The sequence below is a fragment of the Trichechus manatus genome, unplaced genomic scaffold (assembly GCF_000243295.1).
Source record: "Trichechus manatus latirostris isolate Lorelei unplaced genomic scaffold, TriManLat1.0 scaffold00207, whole genome shotgun sequence".
Taxonomy (NCBI): Eukaryota; Metazoa; Chordata; class Mammalia; order Sirenia; family Trichechidae; genus Trichechus; species Trichechus manatus.
Genome location: NW_004444143.1, coordinates 682,578 through 696,040, shown reverse-complemented (window position 1 = coordinate 696,040; position 13,463 = coordinate 682,578). Strand labels below are relative to the sequence as shown.

Below are 13,463 nucleotides of genomic sequence, written 5' to 3'. Positions count from 1 at the left end.
ACATTGGCTCAAGTGGTTTTGGGGTTTGGTTAGGCAAGTCTGAAATCTGTAGAGCTGGCTATCAGGAGGGCAGGCTGGAACTATCAGGCACCAGTTGAAGTTGCTAGCCCCAGGTGGAATTCCTTCTTCACGAATCTTCTTAAGGACTTTGAGTTAACTGAATCAGGCCCACCCAGATTATCTAGGATAATCTCCCTACTTAACGTTGGCTGATTATAGATTTTAATCACATCTACAAGGTAATTTCACAGCAACACCTAGATTAGTGTTTGATTGAATAACTGGGACTGCAGTAGAGCCAAGTTGGCACAAAACTGACCATCACAGAGACAAGAAAGTATGGAATAAACACGTTGATGGACATATGAGTGGGCATGAAGTGTGAAGATCTTTGTAACACACATTAATGCCTATTTACCATAGAAGGGTCATTAAACATCCAAATAGGCAAAATGACATGTTATTAGACAGCCATGTCACTTGCCACTCCAGTGCAGGCATATTAGCACATGAATTGGCCACAGATGCAGAGATGGAGAGTATGCATGGCCTCAATATCATGGATTCCCACTTACCAAAGGTAATCTCGCTACTGCCACCGCTGAATGCCCAATCTCCTGCAAGAGACAAAAGCTGAGCCTTCAGAAGGCACCAGTTTTGAGAAGACCCATTGGCCACGTGGTGCCATGTTAACCATAATGGACCTCTTCCATCTTGCAAGAGTCAGCAGTTTTTTCCCATAGGAACAGACACCTACCTTTGGATATGGGTCTGCCTTTTCTGCCCACAAGACCCCAGCCAGCACTACCATCTGTGTGCTTACAGAATGCCTGATATAAAGGTACAGCATCTCACATAACATAGCATCTTACCAGAAAATTCACTTTACAGCAAAAAAGGTATGGGAGTAGGTCTGTAACAATGGGTTGAACTGGTCATATCACATACCACACCATCTAGAAGTGTCCCAGCTGAGTAGGCACTAGAATGGCCTTCTGAAAGTACAGCCAATGTGAAGGCGCAAAGGCAATATTCTGCGAGGATGAAGTACAGTGAATCCCTGATTTGAGATATTTGAGTTATGATGAACCGCTTACGACCGATTTTTTTTTTACATCTTATCACTAGTAATATGTACTACATACAGTGTTGCAGCGGGTAATTTTCTTATGTTATCATTCTCAGATGTTCACTCGAAGATGTTCCATGTATCTGGAACATTGCCATCTTCCTGGAAGTTATGGGAAAATGCATGCAGGGGACGTGGGAAAGAATTGCTGAGTTATGTGAACATGCTCCAACCATTTGATCAGGATAATATAGTGGAAGATCAGTGAAAAAATCGTCCATATGGCAAGAACGCTGAATTTAGAACTTGATATTGCCGTTGTGGAACAGCTCATAGATCATGAAGAAGGGGGATTAACAGATCGGGACTTAATGGATTTTGAAGAGGAAAGAAATGCTGAGAAAAGAAATAATGAGGAAGAAGGAGACAAGTAATCAAAAGAAATTTACAATTAAAGGATTAGCTGGAGTTTTTAGATCAGTGGCTTCAGTTGCTTCAAAACATGGACCCAAACGCTGATCACTTTGCTGAAGTCGATAGGCGGATTCAGGAAGCAGTGAGATGTTACCACGAAATATATGAAGAAAAAGGGGCCAGATAGGCATCTAATTTTCTGACTAAAAATGCCATCCCCATTCCCAGGGATAATCCAGATGATCCAGAACCTTCCACAAGTGGAGTTATTACCACAACTGACAAAATGCCAATGTCATCCAACTCTTCAGTCAGAGTAAATTATGATTTTTTAACATATGTATGAAAATAAATCTGTAAGTTTATACATAATGCTTCCAACCCCCAAAGACAAATAAAGAACTTATACTTATTTAAAAAGGCAATAATAATGAAAACTAAAAAAAATATTCAACTTACATTAGAACTGACTTACGACGGAGTTGGGGACTACCTGTACCATCCTCAAGGATGCAGTACACACATACAGAGACCTTTATGTGACACTGTGTTCCAAACAGGAAGAATGCCCCTGAGAACCAAGGGGTAGACATAGGATTGGCCCCATTTACCATCATTCCTAATGATCACACGTGCACTGATGTGTGTGCACTGGCTGGTGGTCTGTTGGAGAAAGCCCCACCAAACACAAAGCCTGTATTACATCTTCCCATCCCATAGGTGTGCTCTCCAACCCCATCCCCCAGACATGAAGCCTGAAACTTCTGTGAGGGTCCTGTCAGCTGGATGGGGGTTATAAACATGGGCCAAGTACAGTGTGTCCTTTGTGTCGTGAGTTGATTTGGGGAACAATTAACTATGAGACAAGGTGGGCAAGGACAGTGTGTGTGTACAGGCTACTGGAATATAAACCAGGTCAGTCTAAAGTTCCTTTTTTTTTGGGGGGGTGGGATAAACCAAGAGGTTCTGCTGATAATGGAGCTGGAGAACATATCTAGGATTACTTTTTAAAAAATTTACACAGTATAAAACTCAAAAAAATTGTTTGGTTTTATGAATTTTTACACATGCATAGATTTTTGTATCCACAAACAGGATACAGAACAATTCCAACACTTGAAAGAATTCCTTTGTAATGAGACCTCCCCCTATCTCTAACCCCTGGCAACCACTGATCTGTTCCATCCTTATATTTTTCTTTTCCAGAATGTCATAATGACAGTGCATACAGTATGTAATTTTTTGAGACTAGGTTTTTTCCATTAGCAAAATGTATTTCAAGTTCATTCATGTTGTCGCATGTATCAATAGCTCATTATTTTTATTGGCGAGTAGTATTCCAGTGTGTGGATGTACCATAATATATCTATATACCCACTGAAGAACATTTGGGTTGTTTCCATTTTGGGGTGATTATAATGACTTATAAACAATCACGCATAGGTTTTTGTGTGAATATAAGTTTTCATTTCTCTAGGATAAATACCCATAAGTAATATTGCTGGGTCATATGGTAAGTATATGTTTAACTTTTTAAAGAGCATCAAATTGTTTTCCAGAGAGGCTGTAACAGTTTGCATTTCCATTAGCAACGTATGAGAGTTCCAGTCACTCTCATCCTTGCTAGCACTTGGTATTTCCATATACCTAAGGTTTTGAAAAGCCCAAGATTATGAACTGATGAATATCTCAAATGGGAAAACATCCCAGATGGAGACCACAGTTGAGGCCTATGGCTTTTGCTGTTATGTTAGTTGTGAGGCAAGGCATGGCAAGCCCGGCTTTATCGGTGGATCAGAAATTGAGTGGAGATGCATTACCTGGCAAGAAAGTTTGAGATGCACTGTCACAATCTGATACTGGGGAGACAGGGCATAAGGACACTTGCTTGTTCACATACACACATTATTAGAAAATACACTGGAGATGTAAAAACCTTGTTTTGTAGGAGCTGATTTAGTTGGACTGGAAAAAGCTATAACATTATCTCTGTGATGCCTGAATATATGGCTTCTACTCTTGGTTGAGATAAGGGCAGTGGGATATATGAAGTGCTGTTTGCACCTTGGACTGACGTCCAAGATGGCTCATTCACATGGCTGGCAGTTGATGCTGGCTAAATGACTGAGCTCAGCTGGGGATACTGACCAGGGTGCCTACACATGGACTGTTTAGCATTACAGTCTCAGTATGACTGGACTTTTCATGGCAGCTAGCTTTCCTCAAGCGTCATCTGTTCTTCTTAATCTTCCTTTAGTATGAATTTCTTGATGTTGTATAAGGAACGAACTATGGCTATAGACTTTTCCATATTCATTATTTTTATATGACCAGTAAGATGCAAGCCATTGTTAAAGGATATGCCCTCTCATTTATACTCACAGGGTTTTTCTCTAGAATTCTCTGATGTTGAGCAAGGGAGAGGCTGGTTATCTCCCCTTCTCTAGCATGACTTTATTTCAAACAAGGCATTAATTGTGACTAAAGTCAATCCCAAATTTATTACATTTGTCTGGTATTATATAAGGTTTGAGCTGTGACTGAAAAAAGCCTTTCTACATGTATTATATCTCTATTCTCTGGTTTGAACCACCACCATATTGGTAATGTTCATAGTTGTTTTCCATTCAGAGAGAATTATGCTGTGAAAGTTCTGAGTTTGGCAGTATATCAAAACTGATGGAACATACATATGCCCTAAATCCAAAAACCCAAACCCATTGCCATCTAGTCGTTTCTGACTCACAGCGACCCTACAGGACAGAACTGCCCCAAAGTGTTTCCAAGGAGTGGCTGGTAGATTTGAACTCCCAACCTTCTTAACCACGGCACCACTAGGGCTCCACATATGCCTAGGACCCAGCAATTCCACTATTGGGTATATACACACAAGAAATGCATATATATGTATGCCCAAAGACAAATATGTTCACAGAAGCAGTATTTATTATGATCCTAAGGCGTAAACAATGAAAAACTTCATCAACAATAGAATCGATAAATTGTGATATAATCATACAATGGAATTCTATACAGAATGAACATAAATGAACTTCTGCCATATGCAATAAGTCTTAGAGAAGTAATGATGAACGGAACATCCACGTATGAAAAAATATATAATGATGTTGTTGTTAGGTGCCACTGAGTCCATTCTGACTCACAGCAACCCTATGTGACAGAGTAGAACTTCCCCATAGGGTTTCCTAGGCTGTCCACCTTTATAGAAGATTGCCAGGTCTTTCTCCCATGGAGTGGCTGGGTGGGTTTGAATCAGCAAACTTCTGGTTAGCAGCCAAGCACTTAACCATTGCACCACGAGGGCTCCTTATACATAATGTATTTTCTAATTTATATAGTTTTATAATATGTGAAAACTAATTTATAATGTTAGAAGTCAGAACTGTGCTTAACTTTGAGGAGGTAACAACTAATTTTTGTTCCATACTGAAATGAGAAATACAGTTCACACTTCATGGAGCCAACTGTTTATTACTGGTTCACAAGAATACATGTATTGAAATAAGCAATTTTAAATGTTTATAGAAATTTGAAAAAAACCAAAAACAGAACCCGGTGCCGCTGAGTTGATTCTGACTCATAGTGACCCTATAGGACAGAGTAGAACTGCCCCATAGGGTTTCCAAGGAGCGGCTGGTAGATTCAAATTGCTGACCTTTTGGTTAGCAGCTGAGTTCCTAACCACTGCACTACCAGGGCTCCTAGCAATTTGACAGAGGAAGTTTATATCTGCCTCACCTAATAATAAAAAATCTGGCTTGTCACTTTCAATTTTCAATGACTTTTGTCAATTAATTTGTCTAGTAACTCATTTTTTATGTTATATAAGCTAGCAAACGGTAGGTAAATATGTGATATAGTACCTTAAACTGCACAGTATTGTTATAGCGTATAGGGTTTACTATGACTTAAAAAGTTTTTACCAAAAAAGTCACATCATTTACTAAACTCCAACAGTTTCTCCTTGTGAGTTTTCTGATGGACAATGAGGTTTGACTTACAACTGAAGAACTTCCCACATTCTTTACATTCATATGGTTTCTCACCTGTGTGAGTTTTCTGATGGCGAATGAGGTTTGACTTCCTACTAAAGGCTTTTCCACACTGAGGACATCCATTGGATTTCTCTCCTGTATGTATTCGCTGATGAACAGTGAGGATTGCCTTCTGACGGAAGGACTTCCCACATTCATTACAAATATAGGGTTTTTCCCCAGTATGAATTCTCTGATGGAGAGTGAGGGTTGTCTTTTGGCAGAAGGATTTCCCACATTCAGTACAAATATAGGGTTTCTCTCCTGTGTGAGTTCTCTGATGTACAGTGAGGGTTGTCTTCTGGATAAATGCCTTCCCGCATTCATTACATTGATATGGTTTCTCTCCTGTGTGAGTTCTCTGGTGATCAATAAGGTATGACTTCTTTCTAAAGGCACTCCCACATTGAGTACATGCGTAGGCTTTCTCCCCTGTATGTATTTTGTGATGTCTAGTGAGGGTGGCCTTCTGGCGGAAGGACTTCCCACAATCAATACAAATATAGGGTTTCCCCTCTATATGTGTTTTCTCATGAAGTGTGAGGGCTGTCTTCTGACGGAAGGCCTTCCCACATTGACTACAAACATAAGGCTTCTCACCCGTGTGAATTCGCTGATGTTCAATGAGATATGACTTCCTCCTAAAGCCATTCCCACAGTAAGGACACTGAAAGGGTCTCTCCTCTGTTTGCGATCTCTCATGCATTATAAAAACAGACTTCCTGCAGAAGAATTTCCCATATTTACTGTATGCATAGGGCTTCTTTTCCATAAGAGCTTGTGGATGGACATCAATATTTGACTTCCGGATGTAGGCTATTCCATCTTTATTGTATTCCAACGGTATTCCACCTCTGTGAACTCTAGTGTGTGTAAATAACGTTCCTTTCATAAGAAAGGATTTTTCACATTCATTATGTTCAAATAGTTTTTCTGGAGTCTGGACCTTTTGATGTTGAATAAGCTCCTGTTTACAACTGAGACTCCTCTCTGTTTGTTTATGGAGATTCACTGCAGGATGAATTTTCTCATGCTTAGTATTGAGAAGTGATTTCTCCCATCCATTAGTCTCACCAAACTTCTCTCTTATAGGGTTTATATTTCTAATGACTAATTCCGAAATATTTTTCAAAACTTTTCCATCAGTTTTATATTCACACAGTGTTGTTTTTGAAGTAATACGGTTCTTGCCTAGAGTGAATGTTTTCCCATAAACATTACTTCTTTCCTTAATTAGTTTTCTGTGATTGATGAATACACCTGATCTGGAATGCTTGTCTTGGTATTCTCTGAATTTCACTAAAACATCTCCAGCTTTCCCATCTTCTTCTAGAAAAGAATACAGTTAACAACGTTCATATATTTGCTGTGGACTGGATTTAGATAGAAACAACCTACATGGGACTATCTGTCTAGTTGTTGTGGTTTACAAAAAGACCAAAATAAATGATCTCTCGGTAGGAAAAAGGACAAAACATAAACATAAACCCTGTTAATATGCAGAGAAACTGGCACATGTAAAAACACACGTCTTTAACATGTTGCAAGTATAAGCTACACTGAGGTGTAATAAAGACAAAGGATGGTGAAAGAGGGATTTGTTCCTGAGATGGGAAGATTCATATAATACTAAACAATAAGCAATATGACAAGGAAAATCATTCAGAAGGCGATGACAGCCTATACATTTACCTCCTAATGTCTAAATGTCATAAAATGCTTTTATTTGTTTCTCACTTCCATTTAGCCCATCCATGGCACATAAACTTTCTGAAAAGCTCATTGCCTAGTATTTAGAGAAACACTGGTCAATAGTCTAGGCCTCAACTCTCCATATAGCTGTGATTTATTTTTTCTTGAGAGGGGAGAATTAGGAAAACATACTCCCATTAGAAATATAAAATAAACCAGAAAGCAAAGCATACTCACAACACAAGTAATAATAACTGTATATCCTGATTGTTACTACCATCAATTCGAGTATGTTGCCTTCCTGAGAACCTCAGACACCTTCAGGGACACGCTACAATCCAATTTTTCCAAAAGCCTTCACATATTCTTTATGCTGTTCAATGCCTTAATTTGTCTGAAATCGGAATATAATTATGGCCTGGACCATTTATTTCAGTAAATCTTCCAACAACCTGGTATTTTTACATAAATATGTAAAATGATCAATTTTTATAATATTGATTTCCAAATTAAAACTTATGCTCTTTGAATCCTTCTGATTATACATTAATGCACTGTTATCTGAGGTGAGGGGATGTGATCTCAGCAGCTACATCTAAAGAGAACTCACCAGTAAATGATTTCTGAACAGATGAAAAAGATGTATTCCCTGCATGGTATCACAGAGGTTAACTACTAAGTTACGTAGCCTCTGTTACAAACTACAGTATGGAATGGTAAAAGAGAGGACCTTATTTTTGGGGAATTATCCAGATGGGGAAAGAAGCCTCAGATAAAACAATGCTGAACCAGATATCAAATTATGAGATTATATGAGGATATGTTTGTTCATGTGTGATAGACACAAGGTAGAATGGGAATGTAGAAAAACGGGATAGATAATGGTCTGGAGTAGTCAAGAACATTTCATGGAGGAAGTGGAACTTGATCTTTTAATTAAAGGATATGTAGTATCTATGATGGACATATAGTAGCTGTAATATAATGAAAGTTGCAGCATAAGAATAAAACCAATTCTATGGTGGATTGTAGGAAACGAGAACACAACAGAAATTAGCAAGTTCTCTGTCACAGAAATACATGTGAAATGACCAGATGGGGTATTATTCTATCAGCTCTTGAAAAAGAAAGGATTTAAAATTCATATACTAATAATATCTTTTTATGATATTGATAATATAAACTGGGAGAATGTTATGGCAAATCCAAATAGTAATCACAGCACTCCACACATGAAATAACTTGGCTCTCATTTTGGAAGATGTCAATGGCAATGAGATGATGAGAATGTAAAAACATTTCACAGAGCAAAAAAAATAACACAAATTGTAGAGAGATCATTAAGAAAGTACAACAGAGATTATAAAATGACTCTGATACTATAAAGGCTGATTATGGGAAAAAAAGGATAAAGAAATAAATAAGGATATGATTAACGACATTATTTCTCACACTACTGATAACCAAAAGGGTGGAACAGCCTAATGTTGTTTTCCTGTAGGCAGATTAAAATAAATCACTGCAGCACAAGTGGGAGAAACAGGCTGAAAATATCCATCTGAAAGCCATTCACATAAAACAAATCACAACTGAAAAATGGACTGGATTATAGTAGCTTGCAAGACTTTTTTAAAGAACTGAAGAAAGTTCCTTTAGGGACACATCAGAAAGACACCAATGAGAACCTAATGAAACAAAATTCATTTATTCAACCAATATTTATTGCTTGACAAAGGGAAGATAACACAAGTAAGGTGTGAAAAAGCACTCAGGGAAAAAGGATGAGAATGAGTGAGTGTTTTCCACTCACATCCAGGTGGGTAGATATCAGTAATGATGATCAGTACTATGATTGATATGAAGCAAAAGGTTACTGGAAAAAAAATGGTGATTCTGAAATTATCAGTTTGGCCTAAGGCATATGGATTTTGAAATCTGAGTGCAGGTCTTCCGATGAGAATGGGGCATAAGACTGAGTGCAGAAAAGAAGTAACAGAGAATGGAAGAAAAGAAAATGAAACTAAGAGGAAGATAAATATTAGACAAGCATTTCCTTTTTATTTTTGGGATAGATTTTAAAATGCCTAAATACAGGAGTCTAAGTAAGATATAGAAATGAAAATGCTAAAAAAAAGAGGAGAAAAATAAGAAAGGCCTAAACAAGCCATTCCCAAGGTGTGATTCATGGACCCTGTGGTATCCAAGACGCTTATGGGGAGGTCTTCAAGGTCAAAACTACTTTCATGAATAATAACAACACTTCATGTGTCTTTTGCTGTGTTGATATTTGCATTAATGGGGCAAAAGCAATGACAGGTAAAATGCTGGCACCTTAGCCAACTGTAAAGCACTGGCACCAATCTATGATAGTAATCACTATATTTTTAAGCCTCAAACACTCACAAAAAAGAAAGTTTCACTTTAGAATGTTCTTAACAAAGCAGAAAAAAATCACTAATTTTATTAAATCTTCCAACTGAGTACACATTTTTTAAATATTCTGTGTGAATTAAGACGTATGCATAAAGTACTTCTGATACATACTAGAGTATAATGTGTTTCATGAGTTAAAGTACTTGTGTAATTATTTGAGTTGAGAACTGAATATCCACTTTTTTGGGAACAGCATTTTTACTTGAAAGTATGATTGACTAGTTATTTAGACTTGAGTATGTGGCAGACATTTTCTTGAAAACAAACACAGGGAGCCTCCTGCTTCAAGGAAAACATCTGCCAATATTTGTTGCTAATGATAAAAATTCAAGCTTTCAAGTGAAGATCATTATGTTGGAAAGCCTGTATTTGCCACTGTGAGCTTGTTAGCTTCCCAATACTTAAAGACTTTCTGAGGTGATCATTGATGATATTAACAAATGTGGTGTTTGTTTATTTATTTTTTAAAATACTGTATAGGGAAATGTGTCCACATTTAGAAGATTTACATAAGTCAGTGAACCAATACTTTCCAAATGACCAATAAACCAAAAAACCCAATTTGTTGCTGTTGAGTCGATTCCAACTCAGCAACCTTACCGGAAAGGGTAGAACTGCCACATAGGAAATGACCAATACACATTACCAAAAAATGAATGGATAAAACATCCATTCAAAATGCAAGATATACTAATGGATTTTTATGTAACAACATACAAAAGTTCACTGTTACGGATTCTATATTGCAACTAAGTGTTAAAAAAATTATCACTTTAAGTTTGGTTGTAGTATCAAAGAATATCCATGATAATCCAGAAAGGTTATTAAAGTACTTATATCTTTTCAAACTACATACTGTATTTTTACACACGTAACATGCACCTTCTACGTTTGTTTGCCAACCACGCCCACCGTCCACGATGTATTCTTTTTTTTTAATTGTTGTAGTTTAAGTGAAAGTTTACATTTCAAGTTAGTTTCTCATACAAAAATTTATACATACATTGTTATGTGACCCTAATTGCTCTCCCTATACTGTGACAGTACACTCCTCCTTTCCACCCGATTTCCCATGTCCCTTCAACAAGCTCCTAACCCTCTCTGCCTTCTCATCTCTACTCTGGACAGAAGCTGCCCGTTTAGTCTCATGTATCAACTTGAGCTAAGAAGCACACACTTCACAAGTATCATTTTAGGTCCCACAGTCCAGTCCAATCTTTGTCTAAAGAGTTGGCCTCGGGAATTGTTTTAGTCTGGGTTGACAGAGAGTCCAGGGGCCATGCTTTCGGGGTCCCTCCAGTCTCAGTCAGACCCTTAAGTCTGGTCTTTTTACTAGAATTTGAGTTCTGTACCCCACCTTTTTCCTGCTCTATCAGGGACTCTCTGTTGTGTTCCCTGTCAGGGCGGTTATTGGTGGTAGCCAGGTACCATCTAGTTCTTCTGGTCTCAAGATGATGAAGTCTCTGGTTTATGTGGCCCTTTCTGTCTCTTGGGCTAATACTTTCCTTGTGTCTTTGGTGTTCTTCCTGCTCCTTTACTCCAGGTGGTTGGCACCAACTGATGCATCTTAGATGGCCACTTGCTAGCTTTTAAGACCCCAGACACTACTCACCAAAGAAGAATGCAGAACATTTTAATAAACTTTGTTATGCCAATTGACCTAGATGTCCCCTGAAAACATGGTCCCCAGACCCCTACCTCCGCTACTCTGTCCCTCAAAGTGTTTGGCTGTATTCAGGAAACTTCTTAGCTTTGGTTTAGTCCAGTTGTGCTGACTTCCCCTGTAGTGTGTGCTCTCCTTCCCTTCACCTAAGATAATTCTTGTCTATCTAGTTAATGAATAACCCTCACCCTCCCTCCTCACCCTTGTAACTATCAAAGAATGTTTTCTTCTGTGTTTAAACCTTTTCTTGAGTTCTTATAATAGTGGTCTTATACAATATTTGTCCTTCTGTGACTAAATTCACTCAGCATAATGCCCTCCATCTACGACGTATTTTTATAAGCCACTATGCTAAATTGTTTTTACAGCAACAGTGTAAAAAAAATTGGCATAGTGGTGCTTATGAAAATACCTCGTGGGGGGAGCATGCTTGGCAAACAAACGTAGAAGGCGCACATTATGTGCGTAAAAATACAGTCTATGTGTGAGGGTAAATTTTCTTCATATACTTCAATTAGAACAACATATTGCAACAGATGTGAAAATCAGCTGTCTTCTCTTAAGCTAGAAATTAAATAAATCTTCAATAATGTAAAATAATGCCACTTTTCTATTTTTTTCCTTTTGGAAAATAGAATTTTTTTTAAAAAAAAGGCTTTTAAGTCAATATATAATGGGTTTATTAGTTTTAAATGCATTAATAATATTTTAAAATCTTCTATTTCAATTTCTAATAGGGTATATGCACACATGCACACAGGTGTGCACACACACACACAAAGCTACTTTAAGTCTAATAATTTTAAGAGTGTAAAAGAAGTCTCAAGATTGAAAAGTCTGAGAATTGCTGGCTTCGACATCCAGATTCTGGTAATAGCAAAGAAGCTTGTATCAAAACAACCCTCCAATTAATAATTGTAAACTACGGACCAACTGTTAAAAACAAATTTAAAAACTTGGTTTGAAGGTACTAAAGAGTGACCAAAAGCAGGCAGAAACTGGAGTGGATATAACCTTTGAAAGAAAGAAACCACACCTGAGAAGATCCACATGTCTCCAGCTTTTCCACTGTGTGCCCTCAGCAGTTGATGCAGCACAGAAGGGATAGAGCTCAAGGAGAAAGCAGGAGCTGTCTTGTGCAGAGGAATCAGAGGCTGGAGTTCAGGGCTACCATAGTGGCTGTAAATTAAAGACAAGATCCTGGAATGGAGAAGTCACAGAAGGAGAGCCTCAAAGCTGGCATAAACTCCCCTCAAATCCTTGGTTAACTGCACTTATGCAGGGTAAGGCTGTTAGAAGCCCAAAGGAAGAAGAAAGCTAGAGCAATGAAAGAACTGGGCAAAGATTTCAGCAACTGCTTAGCTCTGGGAAACAGTTTTTAATTCCAGTCCTGTGCCAACTTAGAGGAATCTGGTTTTTAAAACCTTGTCTTTCCACTGAAGTCCCAGAAAGGCCGTTCTTAAAAGAAAGGCTGTATCCCAGGGCTTGGAGCAACACCCTAAGACTAGGGGAAAACTGAAACTAAAATATAAACAACCTAAAAAACTTTTTTAAAAGCCATCTTACAAAGGAATCAACATGAGCTTCAAATAATTTAACTGCCTGATAGAATAAAACTCAGCAATCTTCAGAGGAAGAAAAAGCATACAGCATCTTTACAACATACCATCTATAAGTTCTTCCTGGGAAGTACTAGGAAAATGTGACCAACAGATAAAGTGAAAAACAGTCAATAGAGACAGACTGATACTATGTCCCATATGGTGAGATTTGCAATAAGAAATTTAAAGTAACTATGATAAATATGTTAAAAAAATCTACAGGGAAATAATAGGCAGAGCATTCAGAAGAAATAAGGAAAGTGTAAACTAAAAAAAACCCCAACATCGAAAATACAAAATTCACCGAATAGGTTATAACAACAAATGTAAGAGAATAAGTGATCAGTAGACTGGAAGTCTGATTAACAGAAATTACTCAAACTTAAAAAGTTAGTTAAAAAAAAAAAAAAGAACAATAGATCCTGATGACCTACAGGCCAGCATAAAGTGGTTTAAAATATAATTGAGAATGGGGCAGAAAAATAATGGTAAAAATACTGGCCAAAATTTTCCCAACTATGATTTAAAACAAGAAC

At 37.7% G+C, this 13,463-nt stretch overlaps 1 protein-coding gene across 1 annotated transcript in view; it reads right to left on the bottom strand.

The window, feature by feature from the left end:
* Nucleotides 1-4,749: 4,749 nt before the first annotated feature.
* ZNF382 (zinc finger protein 382) overlaps nt 4,750-13,463 on the bottom strand; it is an 18,564-nt gene continuing 9,850 nt past the window's right edge. The window contains exon 2 of the mRNA XM_023742273.1: nt 4,750-6,867. Within this exon, the coding sequence (XP_023598041.1) occupies nt 5,441-6,867 (1,427 nt within the window). The 3' untranslated portion in view covers nt 4,750-5,440. The remainder of the gene's footprint in view (nt 6,868-13,463) is intronic.